At 46.7% G+C, this 16,362-nt stretch overlaps 1 protein-coding gene across 1 annotated transcript in view; it reads left to right on the forward strand.

Moving 5' to 3' along the window:
- The window catches only part of LOC120064516 (zinc finger protein 804A-like), a 154,755-nt gene extending 139,341 nt beyond the window's left edge, over window positions 1-15,414 (forward strand). Inside the window, exons 3-5 of the mRNA XM_039015133.1 lie at window positions 10,492-10,622; window positions 10,977-12,072; window positions 14,647-15,414. Coding sequence (XP_038871061.1) covers window positions 10,492-10,622; window positions 10,977-12,072; window positions 14,647-15,414 — 1,995 coding nt within the window. The remainder of the gene's footprint in view (window positions 1-10,491; window positions 10,623-10,976; window positions 12,073-14,646) is intronic.
- The last annotated feature ends 948 nt before the right edge of the window (window positions 15,415-16,362 follow it).

Here is a 16,362-nt window from a genome sequence, read left to right on the forward strand (position 1 = left end):
AAACACTCACAAACACAGGACATAGCAAAACTGCTACCAACAACAACAGTACATACCACACTTTCTGATACACAACCAACACTATATCACAATCTAATTTTTCTCTCTCTCAATCTCCAAATCTCTACTCCTTATCTCTCCTTATCTCATCTCCTCTCCTCTCCTCTCTCTCCAATCTCCTCTCTACTGAACAGAACACTGGTTTTTATATCTTCAGGTGGCAATGTTAATTAGTCAGCTGCTTCTTGACGAGGGGGCGGGGTCAGCTCCAATCACCAATTAGCCTGGGGTCGACCAATCAGCTGGTTGGGGAGTATTTCAGGAAGCCATCTCCTGAAACACACACACTCAAATACAAAACAGAACACAGAAACTGGGGAACGTAACACGCCCACCACAAAAATTGCAAACATACAGTTTGTAATAACAAAACCCAACGCTTCCCCAGTTAGTAAACCCGTGATAGAGCGTCAGCAACCACATTCGTTGATCCCTTCACATAGGCTATCTGTACATTATATCCTTGTACAATCAGAGCCCACCGCATAAGGCGGAGGTTCTGATTGTACATTTGCTTTAAGAACACTAAAGGATTATGGTCCGTGAAGACCATTACAGGCAAGGCACTGGATCCCACATATCAATTATCACTCTTTCAAACGGTTCCCCCACCACAGGAATCGGGTAGAGCGGTGCTCTAGGAACTGTTTGATTCGCTTTCCCAGTGAGTTGACATACGTGACATGTCTTACAAAATTGGACCACGTCAGACTTCAAACCTGGCCAGAAAAAATGACGAAGGACCCGGTTATAAGTCTTTGTGATCCCCAAATGTCCAGACCACGCCTGGTCATGGGCGAGTGACAGCACCTGCTGTCGGAACGGTGTAGGAACAACCACTTGACACACTTCACTCCAGTCATTAACGGTGTCATGAGCTGCCCATTTACGCATCAAAACTCCTGCTTCCATAAAGTAGGCAGTCTCTTTAGTTTTAGCTTCCTCAATGGAAATTACCAAAGCAAAACACTTACGAAGACTGGCGTCTCCTTTTTGACATTCAATCACCTTCTCAGGGGTGACAGACAAAAGAATGTCATGTAATTGGGGCGCGATTTCGCAGTCCCCTGCCTTAGTTTTTTCAGGAGTAAAAACTGTCGGCCTTGCAGAAGGAATACTCGGTGCATTGTCTTCTACGTCAACATTCTCAAAAATGGAACTAGCCAAATCCATCACATCTCCAATCTTGCGAGATTGTGCCCTCGTTAACACACAAGCAGGAAAAACATGTGGAAATGCTTGAACCAATTTCTCATCTGTAGTTCTGATTTCTGGGTTGTCTACTACCTCTAACACAGGAGTAACGTTACCACCAGCAATATCATTCCCTAGTAGCAATGTGACTCCTTTTACTGGCAGTGTAGACACTACACCAACACGGAAACATCCTGATACCAAGTCTGACACTAAGTGGACCCAGTGTAGTGGTACAGGTACTGTTTTTGTCTCTATCCCCTGTAATATAACATGCGAGCCACAATACGTTTCAGGAGACCAGGGTAAAGCATCAGTAATGATTACTGACTGCGCCGCCCCGGTGTCTCGTAAGATTTGAATGGGCTTTTGATCAGCTTGTTCTCCAGTTAAGGAAACACGACCGGTAGAGATAAACGGATCATAGACAGGATCCGGTTTCTCAAATGCTGAATCAATACCTCGGACCAACGGACGAGCCAAAGACTTGACTAAACCCAAACTTTTCCTTTTTGGGGACGGTGACTGGGACTGTTTCGGTTTATTTTTCAAAACTGGGCAGTCCGCAATCACGTGACCCTTTTGGTGACAGTAAAAACATTCACGGATTTCTTGAAAAGGCTTGTCAGAGGAAAAGCGACCTGAATGAGGCACTGATGACGTAATCAGTCTACCTTCAAAACGAGGCGCACCAAAGACAGTCTTGTGTGTTAAAGCATACTCATCTGCCAACACTGCTGCCTGGGCCAAAGTCACCACTTTCTGTTCATTTAAATGAACTACAATTCTATCAGGGAGGTTGCTTTTAAAATCCTCCAACAGCATCAACTCCCGAATATCAGCAAATGTGTTAGCTTTGCTGGCTGAACACCATCGATTAAACAGAGACTCTTTGTCCCTAGCAAACTCAACAAAAGTACGGTGAGAGGGTTTCTTGTGGTTCCTGAAGCGCTGTCTATAAGCTTCAGGCACCAACTCATACGCCCGCAACACGGTAGTTTTAACTGTTTCGTAATGTAAACTGTCTTCCAGCGAGAGAGCAGCTACTACTTCCTGGGCTTTCCCAGACAATTTACATTGTAACAGGAGCGGCCAAACCTCAAGTGGCCAATGTAGCGCAGCGGCCACACGCTCAAACGCAGAGAAATAGGAATCAACTTCCGACTCTCGGAATGGTGGGACTAAAGCTTTATTTTTACTCACATCGAAGTGGGTTTTATGATGAGCAGCTTGTGGAGTCGCACTGGAGCCAGCATCTAGCTCCAGTTGTCGAATCCTCACCTCCTTGTCGATTTCCATTTTCCTAAGTTCAAGTTCAAAATGCATCTGTCTCTCCTTATCTTTTTGCTGCATTTCTAACCGGGCCAGCCTCACCTTCAGCCTTGCGGTCCCGTCTGAACGACCTGAAGCAGAAGATAAAGGATCATAGCGAGGCAATGCAAAGGGGGTACGAGCAACCCCTTCCTCCGCCCTGTCCTCCGACTTGTCATCGGAAAGTCTACCCGTCTCCTCTCCTTGCAATGAGAGAATTCTTTCTCTCACTAAACCCTCCCTGACTAGTACCAAAAGCTCAGCCTTTAGGACTTTCTCAGGGATAACAAATCCATAATGGTCAGCTATAACTAAAAGGTCTACTTTTCGAAACCTCAACAAACAGTCAATAGAGGGTGCTTCAATGAACTTGGAGATGGCTGAGGCAGCCATCTTGTACACAGCAATTTACTGAACACACAAACTAAACAAGTCATCCAAATTCACAACCTACCATCACACCTCAATCACTAATCACAGAGAGCTCAGTGCAGCAGGGTCCGGTGGGTTTAATGGAATCCCGGATGAGCCCCCATTATGTTACGCACGCCTCTGAGAAGAGGGAACGCAACTCCCTGCTACAACTCAACTCTCTGAAGTGCAAGAGGTATGGACTGTAGGTGCGAGCAAGGATGACACAAAAACAGAATTTACCGTTTACTAAGATTTATTTTCTTACACGGTAATATGGGGAAAAGGGGCTGGACGGAACCAAAGCAAAGAAAGTAAATATTAAAGTTCCCCCTCTCCTATCTAACCTGCCTACCCACTTAACTTACCTAACTTAGCACCACCTGGTGCCCTAACCAAAATACAGGGGGTGGTCCGCCCAGGTCTTACCTAGTGTGCCTAGACAGTAAATATACTACGGGTATATGTATGCCCGCGGGCCTCTTGCCTAAGCACTCCCAAAGTGCCTTCTCCTTCTCCCCTGGGAACAAATGAAACAGAGTAATTATTAACGATTTCACAAACACTCACAAACACAGGACATAGCAAAACTGCTACCAACAACAACAGTACATACCACACTTTCTGATACACAACCAACACTATATCACAATCTAATTTTTCTCTCTCTCAATCTCCAAATCTCTACTCCTTATCTCATCTCCTCTCCTCTCTCTCCAATCTCCTCTCTACTGAACAGAACACTGGTTTTTATATCTTCAGGTGGCAATGTTAATTAGTCAGCTGCTTCTTGACGAGGGGGCGGGGTCAGCTCCAATCACCAATTAGCCTGGGGTCGACCAATCAGCTGGTTGGGGAGTATTTCAGGAAGCCATCTCCTGAAACACACACACTCAAATACAAAACAGAACACAGAAACTGGGGAACGTAACAGGCAGTGTGAGCAGAACCAGCGGTGTCGTTTGACTTAGCAAACGAGGATCGGATGTCGTCGACCTTCTTTTCAAAATGGTTGACGAAGTCATCCGCAGAGAGGGAGGAGGGGGGAGGAGGGGGAGGAGGATTCAGGAGGGAGGAGAAGGTGGCAAAGAGCTTCCTAGGGTTAGAGGCAGATGCTTGGAATTTAGAGTGGTAGAAAGTGGCTTTAGCAGCAGAGACAGAAGAGGAGAATGTAGAGAGGAGGGAGTGAAAGGATGCCAGGTCCGCAGGGAGGCGAGTTTTCCTCCATTTCCGCTCGGCTGCCCGGAGCCCTGTTCTGTGAGCTCGCAATGAGTCGTCGAGCCACGGAGCAGGAGGGGAGGACCGAGCCGGCCTGGAGGATAGGGGACATAGAGAGTCAAAGGATGCAGAAAGGGAGGAGAGGAGGGTTGAGGAGGCAGAATCAGGAGATAGGTTGGAGAAGGTTTGAGCAGAGGGAAGAGATGATAGGATGGAAGAGGAGAGAGTAGCGGGGGAGAGAGAGCGAAGGTTGGGACGGCGCGATACCATCCAAGTAGGGGCAGTGTGGGAAGTGTTGGATGAGAGCGAGAGGGAAAAGGATACAAGGTAGTGGTCGGAGACTTGGAGGGGAGTTGCAATGAGATTAGTGGAAGAACAGCATCTAGTAAAGATGAGGTCAAGCGTATTGCCTGCCTTGTGAGTAGGGGGGGAAGGTGAGAGGGTGAGGTCAAAAGAGGAGAGGAGTGGAAAGAAGGAGGCAGAGAGGAATGAGTCAAAGGTAGACGTGGGGAGGTTAAAGTCACCCAGAACTGTGAGAGGTGAGCCATCCTCAGGAAAGGAACTTATCAGGGCGTCAAGCTCATTGATGAACTCTCCAAGGGAACCTGGAGGGCGATAAATGATAAGGATGTTAAGCTTGAAAGGGCTGGTAACTGTGACAGCATGGAATTCAAAGGAGGCGATAGACAGATGGGTCAGGGGAGAAAGAGAGAATGTCCACTTGGGAGAGATGAGGATCCCAGTGCCACCACCCCGCTGACCAGAAGCTCTCGGGGTGTGCGAGAACACGTGGGCAGACGAGGAGAGAGCAGTAGGAGTAGCAGTGTTATCAGTGGTAATCCATGTTTCCGTCAGTGCCAAGAAGTCGAGGGACTGGAGGGAAGCATAGGCTGAGATGAACTCTGCCTTGTTGGCCGCAGATCGGCAGTTCCAGAGGCTGCCGGAGACCTGGAACTCCACGTGGGTCGTGCGCGCTGGGACCACCAGGTTAGAGTAGCAGCGGCCACGCGGTGTGAAGCGTTTGTATGGTCTGTGCAGAGAGGAGAGAAGAGGGATAGACAGACACATAGTTGACAGGCTACAGAAGAGGCTACGCTAATGCAAAGGAGATTGGAATGACAAGTGGACTACACGTCTCGAATGTTCAGAAAGTTAAGCTTACGTTGCAAAAAATCTTATTGACTAAAATGATATAGTACTGCTGGCTGGTGAAGTAGGCTAGCTAGCAGTGGCTGCGTTGTTGACTTTGTTTGAAAGTGTAGCTGGCTAGGTAACCTCTAACTGGCTAGGTAACCTCGACAATTACTCTAAACTACACAATTATCTTGGATACAAAGACAGCAAAGACAACTATGTAGCTAGCTAACACTACGCTAATCAAGTCGTTCCGTTGTAATGTAATAGTTTCTACAGTGCTGCTATTCGGTAGAAGTTGGCTAGCTAGCAGTGTTAGCTAGCAGTGTTGACTAGGTAGGAGAACGGCAGCGCGGCGGACGAAAATAGCTGGCTAGCTAACCGATAATTACTCTAAACTACACAATTATCTTAGATACAAAGACAGCAAAGACAACTATGTAGCTAGCTAACACTACACTAATCAAGTCGTTCCGTTGTAATGTAATAGTTTCTACAGTGCTGCTATTCGGTGGCTAGCTGGCTAGCTGGCTAGCTAGCAGTGTTGACTACGTTACGTTAGAAGGACGAAAATAGCTGGCTAGCGAACCTCAATAATTACTCTAAACTACACAATTATCTTTGATACAAAGACGGCTATGTAGCTAGCTAAGATCAAACAAATCAAACCGTTGTACTGTAATGAAATGAAATGAAATGTAATACTACCTGTGGAGCGAAGTGGAATGCGACACCACCACCCCCACCACCACTACCATGACCACCACCACCTCTATCACAACCACCACCCCCACCACCACTACCATGACCAACACCACCACCACCAACACCAACACTACCACTACCACTACCACTACCGCTACCCCGTAGCACTCACTTCTGTCATCATTAAGTGCTTTGAGAGACTAGTCAAGGATCATATCACCTCCATCTTACCTGTCACCCTAGACCTACACAATTTGCATACCGCCCCAATAGGTCCACAGATGATGCAATCGCCTCACACTGCACACTGCCCTATCCCATCTGGACAAGAGGTATACCTATGTAAGCCATAGTATCCTCCAAGCTCATCATGAAGCTTGAGGCCCTGGGTCTCAACCCCGCCCTGTGCAATTGAGTCCTTAACGTCCTGACCGGATGCCCCCAGGTGGTGAAAGTAGGAAACAACATCTCCACTTCGCTGGTGCGTGCTCAGCCCCGTCCTGTACTCCCTGTTCACCCATGACTGCGTGGCCATGCACGCCTCCAACTCAATCATCAAGTTTGCAGACGACACTACAGTGGTAGGCTTGATTACCAACAACGACGAGACAGCCTACAGGGAGGAGGTGAGGGCACTCGGAGTGTGGTGTCAGGAAAACAACCTCTCACTCAACGTCAACAAAACGAAGGAGATGATCGTGGACTTCCAGAAACAGCAGAGGGAGCACCCCCCCTATGCACATCGATAGGACAGCATTGGAGAAGGCGGAAAGTTTTAAGTTCCTCGGCGTAAACATGACGGACAAACTGAAATGGTCCACCCTCACAGACATTGTGGTGAAGAAGGCGGAACAGCGCCTCTTCAACCTCAGGAGGCTGAAGAAATGTGGCTTGTCACCTAAAACCCTCACAAACTTTTACAGAAGCACAATTGAGAGCATCCTGTCGAGTTGTATCCCCGCCTGGTATCCCCGCCTATTAGGTAGTTGTTGTAGAATTGTTAGATTATTTGTTAGATATTACTGCACTGTCGGAACTAGAAGCACAAGCATTTCGCTACACTCGTATTAACATCTGCTAACGATGTGTATGTGACCAATATAATGTGTTTTTTTGGGGGGTGGTGAACGATGACCGAGCGGAATAGGCAAGGTGCAATAGATGGTATAAAATACAGTATACACATATGAGATGAGTAATGTAAGATATGTAAACATTATTAAAGTGGCATTATTTAAAGTGACTAGTGATCAATTTATTAAAGTGGCCAATGATTTGAGTCTGTACGTATGAAGCAGCCTCTCTGTGTTAGTGATGGCTGTTAAACAGTCTGATGGCCTTGCCTTGAGATAGAAGCTGTTTTTCAGTCTCTCTTGGTCCCTGCTTTGATGCACCTGTCCTGACCTCGCCTTCTGGATGATAACAGGGTGAACAGACAGTGGCTCGGGTGGTTGTAGTCATTGATGATCTTTTTGGCCTTCCTGTGACATCAAGTGGTGTAAGTGTCCTGGAGGGCAGGTAGTTTGCCCCCGGTGGTGCGTTGCGCCCTCTGGAGAGCCATGCGCTTGAGAGGATCTGCAGAGAAGAAAGGGAGAAACTCCCTATATACAGGTGTGCCAAGCTTGTAGCGTCATATCCAAGAAGACTTGATGCTGTAATCGCTGCCAAATGTTCTTCAACAAAATACTGAGTATTATTTTATTTTTTAAATTTCTAATAAAGTATTAAACATTTCTATAACCTGGTTTTGCTTTGTCAATATAGGGTATTGTGTGTAGATTTATGAGGGGGAAAAAACTGTTTAATCCATTTTAGAATAAGGCTGTAATGTAGCAAAATCTTGAAAAAGTCAAGGGGTCTGAATTTTTTCTTCTCAGGTATTGTAGAGGTTCTGGATGGCAGGGTTAAAACTACTTAAGGAATGCAATGTTTAGGTAACATTTAATAATTTGCTAACCTACTAAAATATACAGTGTTTGTTCATTTGTTTGTGGATAAATCTATTCAATAATTATAATTTCCAATAGGTAACTATCCACTTTCACTTATTATTAATCAACCCACTGTGAGATTAGCTATAGGAAAATACTTTTTTCTATCTCTCCCCCTCCCGGCCCTCAGAAACGCAAATCCCTGTTGACGTGGAAGCAAAATTAAAATTAAAATCACAGAGTTTAATCTGAGAAGTTAATCTGAAAACAATTTCATGGAGCTGCATTATCTGAAGCCAGTTTTCATTTGTGCGAAAAAATATTTTTGATGAAGTTTAACAGCAAAACACCTTTATTACCTCCCATAGTTCTGAAGAAGTATTTTAATCTGTACTGCTAGTGCATTATACTGTTGAATACATACCAAGACAGATACACATACAGTCTGTTAAAAATACATTGAGTTGTAGAGCTGAAACTGAAAAGGTTTGAAAACACTGTAAATCGCTCTGCATGAGAGCGTCTGCTAAATGACTAGAATGTAAAATGAGAAAGAAGCCTCTCTGTCTGAGGATTATTATTCAAGCAGCTTTGTCACTTAGACGTTACGGAGAGGAGTCACAAATTAGTGTCCCTACACAGATTTAGAGATTTACTCATAGTTTATTGGTTTGTGTACACAGATTTAGAGATTTACTCATAGTTTATTGGTTTGTGTATACAGATTTAGAGATTTACTCATAGTTTATTGGTTTGTGTACACAGATTTAGAGATTTACTCATAGTTTATTGGTTTGTGCACACAGATTTAGAGATTTACTCATAGTTTATTGGTTGTGTACACAGATTTAGAGATTTACTCATAGTTTATTGGTTGTGTACACAGATTTAGAGATTTACTCATAGTTTATTGGTTGTGTACACAGATTTAGAGATTTACTCATAGTTTATTGGTTGTGTACACAGATTTAGAGATTTACTCATAGTTTATTGGTTGTGTACACAGATTTAGTCAACACTATGAAATAACACATATGGAATCATGTAGTAACCAAAAAAGTGTTAAACAAATCTAAATATAGTTTAGATTTTAGATTCTTCAAAGTAGCCACCCTTTGCCCTGATGAATGCTTTGCACACTCTTGGCATTCTCTCAACCAGCTTCACCTGGAATGATTTTCCAACAATCTTGAAGGAGTTCCCACATATGCTGAGCACTTGTTGGCTGCTTTTCCTTCAATCTGCAGTCCAACTCATCAAAAACCATCTCAATTGGGTTGAGGTTGGGTGATTGTAGAGTCCAGGTCATCTGATGCAGCACCATCACTCTCCTTATTGGTCAAATAGCCATTACACAGCCTGGAGGTGTGTTGGGTCATTGTCCTGTTGAAAAACAAATGATAGTCCCACTAAGCGCAAACCATATGGGATGGCGTATCACTGCAGAATGCTGTGGTAGCCATGCTGGTTAAGTGTGCCTTGAATTTCAAAGAAAATCACTGACAGTGTCACCAGCAAAGCAACCCCACACCATCACACCTCCTCCTCCATGCACCACAGTGGGAACCACACATGCATCCTTTCACCTACTCTGCGTCTCACAAAGACACCGTGGTTGGAACCAAAAATCTCAAACTTGGACTCATCAGACCAAAGGACACATTTCCACCGGTCTAATGTCCATTGATTGTGTTTCTTGGCACAAGCAAGTCTCTTCTTATTATTGGTGTCCTTTAGTAGTGGTTTCTTTGCAGCAATTTGAAGGCCTGATTCACATAGTTTCTTCTGAACAGTTGATGTTGAGTTGGGTCTGTCACTTGAACTCTGTGAAGCATTTATTTGGGCTGCAAAAGACGTGACGAAGTGACTAAGTTCAGGACCTGGTACTGGGTGGAGGCTGGCTAGTGATGACTGTTTAACAGACAGATGGCCTGTAGATAGGAGCTGATTATCAGTCTCTCAGTCTCAGCTTTGATGCACCTGTACGGTCTCTGCCATCCGGATTGTAGCGGGGTGAACCGACCATGACTCGAGTGGCTGAGGGCCTTAATGATATTTTTGTCCATCCTGTGACACCGGGTGCTGTAGACGTCCTGGAGGGCAGGCAGTGTGCACCCCGGTGATGCGTTGGGCTGACCGCACCACCCTGTGAAGAGCCTTGTAGTTGCGGACGGTGCAGTTGCCGTACCAGGCGGTGATACAGCACCACAGGATGCTCTCAATTGTGCATCTGTAAATGTTTGTGAGGGTTTTAGGTGACATTTCAGGTTGTCAGTGGCACTTGAAACGTTTGATCCTCTCGACACGTAGAGATATTTCAAATAGATGCATCCTTTTAGACACCCCCTTACATAGTGCTAGATTAGATGTAGATTGTTTGGTGAGATATTAACAGGTCCATTTACGTAAGCCTTTGTGATATAGTGCACTACTTGGTCCTGGCTAAAACGATTCCACTATAGAGGGGATAGGGTGCCTTTAGGTACGGAACCTTAGAGATATTAACAATCTGTTCTGACTTCCACAGAGGCTGAAGGAGCTGAAGCAGAGAGAGTTTGCCCGGAACGTGGCCTCTAAGACCAGGAAGGATGAGCGGAAACAGGAGAGAGCACTCCGGAGGATACATGAGCTTGCCGAACAACGCAGAGAGATCCATTGGTGGGTACATATGTCCCGGAACATTCCAGGATATGATTCATCACAGATTATTGGTTGAAGTGTGATCTGTCACCGATAATGTATAGGAGGATCTTGACTCTTAACATGTGACGTTGGAGTCAGAAAATATCTCCAGTTCTGATTGTAAACTGATTATAATGATCTTTTTATACACTATATATCGTTTTGATGTAATGGGGAAATTCAGATGTCTAGGGATGAGTCCTTGCTTTAGATACATGAATCATGAGCATTGATATCATGAAGTGATTGGCCCATAACAATTGAATGCCATGCACAAATGAATATGGACTTGCAAATATTCATTCAAATGTTTATTTTTCTATGTTTCAGCGCTCCAGGCAGTGGCCCCAAGTTCAAGTCCACTACGGTGGCAGTGGAGGGCAGTTTCAGAGACAGCTGTACCGATGGACCTTCAGAGGAGTCCAACAACTCCACAGTTCTGGAGACAGGAACCCACAACCACACCAGCACCAGCACTGGCCTGGCCACCAACAGCAAGACCCAGAAAACACTATACTGGCCTTACACGGGAAAGGCCAAGAAACAGAATTACAACAGGCACAAAATAGCATTCTCATTCTCCTTCCCAAAGAAAGCATCCGTGAAGCTGAAATCTTCGGCCGCCGTGTTCTGTGACAACACAGAGGAGGGTTCCAAAGAATGTGTCAGAAGACAGAAGCTCAGAATGCCCTTTGTTGAGTTGAACATTCTGGACTCTCCTACTGCACAGGAAAAGGGACTAGGTCACGGGACTGTGGAGGCTATTGGCACTCAGCCTGGTGATCTCAGCCCAAACAGTGTTAGTTTTAGTGAGTGGAGCCAGAGGTCATCAGATGCACTAGCCAGGTCTGACATCCCGATGCCACCACAGGCCTCACATTTGTGTTCTGTGCTAGTTAACTCTGAGGATATGGCCAGACCTTATGTGTCCTCCGTCTCCCAATTACCTGCATCCCCAGACGACCCAGACACAGTACTAGATAGACAGAACTCTGAGGAAACTCAGAGAAACAGCCCAACAGAGGCCGAGCCGGAAACAAGCAAACACCAACAAGCTCATAAAATAGAGGAGAGTGTCTGTGGGGAAGAGGACTCCTCCATTAGCAGTTTCTCTTCTGAGGTCGTCTCCGGTTCTGATGGTCCCCCTGAGAACGGCTCCTCCTCCTCTCAGTCCTCTCAGTGTCCTGGGACTGTGAGAGAGGAACAGAAAGGAGAAGACATTACGGTGGTGGTGAAGAACCTGTCTTGTCCTTTCACCAAGCCCAGCCAGCCGTTCTTCTCTGTGCTCAGCAGAGATGGAAACACTGTTCTCCAGTGGCCTACAGAGATGTTGACCTTCACCAGGACAGAGCCCTGTCTCTCCTACAGCTGCAACCCCCTCCATTTTGACTTTAGGGCCTCGCATCAATGGCAGAGCAGGGCGAAGGTTAGTGTTGATGACAGTCAGAGTAAGTTATCTGTGGCTTTGTGTATCAGCTCAACCTCTGTCTGCGCTGAGGAACCAACAGATGTTGACAACAAGCACAACAAGGCCTGCTCTTGGCCAAACCATCATAGCCCTATCAGAGACGGCAGGGAAGCAGTGGAGAGGAAGGATTGTCTCATATGTGAGCACCACACGAGTGACACAGACACAGAAAGATGCAGCTTGCGACTTAAGAGACACAGCTGTGGGGGATATAGTAGGCACTCAAAAGGTAGGACTCAATCTGAGAAGAGAGCAGCAGGTGGCGAGAAATGGAAATCCAGAGACAGGCGCCATTACAGGAGCCACAAGAAGAAGGGGAGGAGGAGGGGGATGAGAGGAGGAGGGGATGAGGAAGAAGAGGAGCACCACAGAGAGAGGGCGACGGATGGAGGGTTGGAGAGCAATGCAGAGAAATGCAACACATTTCAGAGACGGTCTGAGTGTTGGGAAGGACTTGATAGCCAATTTAGAGTCCCCACTTCACAGCGAGTGCAGCCATTAGAGAAGTCAAAGCAATCGGCTGAGGACAGTGGCTGCGCTGTCCCCTTTGCCGCCGAGGACAGGGAGAGGGAGAGAGAGAGAGAGAGGGAGAGAGAGAGAGAGAGTGAGAGAGAGAGAGAGGGGGAGAGGGAGAGAGAGAGGGAGAGAGAGGGGGAGAGGGAGAAGGAGAGAGAGAGGGAGAGAGAGAGGGAGAGGGAGAGGAAGCGTGTAGTGGAAAGGGAGAGGGAGCGTGTTGTGGAAAGGGAGAGGGAGGAGGAGAGAAGAAGACAGGAAACAGCAGGCAGAGTAAACGGCTCAGCGGGCAGCCTCAGCCTCTCGGATGAAAAGGTGTTGGGGAGGAGCGTCAGGAGAGACCCGGTCCATTCATCAACAGAACAGAGAAACACTGCAGGGCATGGCTCAGAGAGCTCACAGAGTCACAACGACACCCCTTGCCCTGAGAAACCTCCTGGGGTTGTTAGACAAAACCCAAGCAGAGGGATGACAGTCACGGCACCAGAGAGCTTAGTCACCGTTACCCAAAAACTAAGCATGGCCCATTCGCCCGAGAGGCTTGGTGAAGACTTGTGTGAGAGCAGGGCCCTGAAAAGGAAACGGACAGCATCAATGTCTCTGGCTGATGATGAGCAGAGCCTTGACCTCCAGGGTCCATGCAGTCAGTGTCAGCCAGCTGTAATGGTAGAGCCCAATGGGCCAGTCCTATGTACCCAGTGTCAGTCAACTGTGGTAGAGCCCAATGGGCCAGTCCTATGTACCCAGTGTCAGTCAACTGTGGTAGAGCCCAATGGGCCAGTCCTATGTACCCAGTGTCAGTCAACTGTGGAAGAGTCCAATGGGCCAGTCCTATGTACCCAGTGTCAGTCAACTGTGGTAGAGCCCAATGGGCCAGTCCTATGTACCCAGTGTCAGTCAACTGTGGTAGAGCCCAATGGGCCAGTCCTATGTACCCAGTGTCAGTCAACTGTGGAAGAGTCCAATGGGCCAGATGGTTCAATGGGTGAGGAGGGGTCTGCTTGGTCTGCCTGTGTTTCCTGTGGTGGGGAGGGGAGACAGAGGAAGAGACAGAGAGGGGCCAATTATGCTCCTCACATCTCAGAACCTCCTGTAGGTCACAATGTTCACATCTCAGAACCTCCTGTAGGTCACAATGTTCACATCTCAGAACCTCCTGTAGGTCACAATGTTCACATCTCAGAACCTCCTGTAGGTCACAATGTTCACATCTCAGACCCTCCTGTAGGTCACAATGTTCACATCTCAGACCCTCCTGTAGGTCACAATGTTCACATCTCAGAACCTCCTGTAGGTCGCAATGTTCACATCTCAGACCTTCCTGTTGGTCACAATGTTCACATCTCAGACCTTCCTGTTGGTCACAATGTTCACATCTCAGAACCTCCTGTATGTCACAATGTTCACATCTCAGAACCTCCTGTATGTCACAATGTTCACATCTCAGACCTTCCTCTAGGTCACAATGTTCACATCTCAGAACCTCCTGTATGTCACAATGTTCTCATCTCAGAACCTCCTGTATGTCACAATGTTCACATGGCTGAACCTCGTCTGGATGTACTGTCTGTTGACAGATGTAAGCTGAACGTCCAGAGTGAGAATCTAGTGAATACAGCTGTGGAATACCTTGTGGTAAAAGGTACATTTGCCAGCTGTAGTGCCCTGAGTCAGCCAGCTGTAGAGCACAACAGTAAGTCAATGGGAGGCTCTCCTCAGCTCCAGATTCAGAACAATGTTCCCAGCATGAAAGTCGAATGTTCCTTCTCTCCCTCTCAACCTGGGCCTGGGCCTGTAAGAGATCCCCCAAATCCCCCAGAAATAATTGGTATTACTAATGAAAACAAAAACAGCACTATTTGCTTCCCAAACTCTTCCACTGTTTCTCTCCCGATCATGGTACATCGTATAGGAATGGGTAACATAGGACAAGATTGTATTAGAAGGCAAACGGTGGCAGTGGCTGCCCAGGTCAGTCCACTGGGTGTGAGAGAGATCATCCCCCTGTCCATCCCACAGATGCTTCACAGACAGAAGACGAGTCTGGACAAGTCATGTCAGCACAGTCCCCGGAGCCACCCCACCCACCAGGAGTGCCACAGCCCCCAGCCTACCCAGATTCAGAGGTTTCATCCTGGGGTTAGGGTTCAGGACGAGAGAGGGTTCATGGAGAGCCTGAGACCTGGAGGTACTACCGTTACAGCTAGCCCCTACCACAATCACAGACCACCGTGTTTCCATCCGCAGCACCCGTCTGACGGTATGGAGAAACATCACTGTCTCGTTCAGATCCAAACCCACAGGCACGTCCTCCACCACCATCAGCAACATCAGGTGTTCCCTGGAAAGATGAAGCAAGTTCTGTCTGGGTCTCCTGTCGCGGTGTCCCCTTCCTGTCCTCCCATGCTCCACCCCGTCCACCTGTCTCCATCCCCCATGTCCTCCATGCCAACCAGGTCCATCACTATCCGACACACCATCCTCCACCACCAACATCACCACCGTGCAGCATTCCTCCCTCAGCACCCTCAACCAACTCTCTTACCCCATGTTCTTCCGGTCCCTGTCAGCAGCCTGCCTATGGGGGCAGAAATGTGTCCCTCTGGCCCCTACCCTCCTCCCTTTGTGACCTCACCACCGCAGCTCTCGGTAATGGCCCCGCCCAGTTTACACCACCACCCAATGGCGGTGACATTCCACGCCATGCCCCGTCCAGCCATGTTCCCCTCCATGATGCAGCCACACCCACATCCCACTGTCATCCCTCTACAGCCCATGTTTTTATGACATCACAACCCACTGTCATCCGTATACGGTCCATGTTTTGATGATATCACATCCCACTGTCATCCGTATACGGTCCATGTTTTGATGACATCACATCCCACTGTCATCCCACTACAGCCCATGTTTTGATGACATCACATCCCACTGTCATCCCACTACAGCCCATGTTTTGATGACATCACATCCCACTGTCATCCCACTACAGTCCATGTTTTGATGACATCACATCCCACTGTCATCCCACTACAGTCCATGTTTTGATGACATCACATCCCACTTTTATCTCATTGCTGCACATGTTTTGATGACGTCATCACCTAACATGCCACCTTCAGGAAGTATAGCTTTCAATCGTTTTTTTGTTGTTGTTTTACTTACAAATATTATTTCAAATGGGGGTGAAAGCAACAACAACAACAAAGTTACTGTCAATTTCATCTAGTACATAAAGTAGTATTTTCTTCACGTAACATTCCAAACCTGCTTCAACAATGGAAAGGTTTTTGTAGTAGCCTATTCAGAGTGATAAGTGATTTTCATTCATACAATATTATCCTGAAATATTTCCTTTAGAGTGACAATCAAGCATAACTACAGAATTAGGACGTGTGCATATTAAAAACCGGTCTGAGGCAGATTAATTATTAGAGTGTTCTCTCGACTGTATTTTTGCTAGTGATGTGCTTCAATAGTCTACCTTTAGGGCATTACATGCAATACTTGTTCAATTAAACATGAACAGAAGCACAGAAAGTTTTTTTTTTTTTTGTGCAACGGTACGTGTGGAAGAGTTTCACTCTACATTCATTTTGTTTCCTAAAGGATGACAATTCATTCACGTAACACTCTATTGTACAGCATTCCTCCGTAGTTTCGGACACAGCCCCTTCCTCCCCCCAAAAAACTTTGGCAAGTAGATTATGCATTGAAAGAATGGGTCTGAGCTGT

The sequence above is a fragment of the Salvelinus namaycush genome, chromosome 19 (genome assembly GCF_016432855.1).
Source record: "Salvelinus namaycush isolate Seneca chromosome 19, SaNama_1.0, whole genome shotgun sequence".
Lineage (NCBI taxonomy): Eukaryota > Metazoa > Chordata > Actinopteri > Salmoniformes > Salmonidae > Salvelinus > Salvelinus namaycush.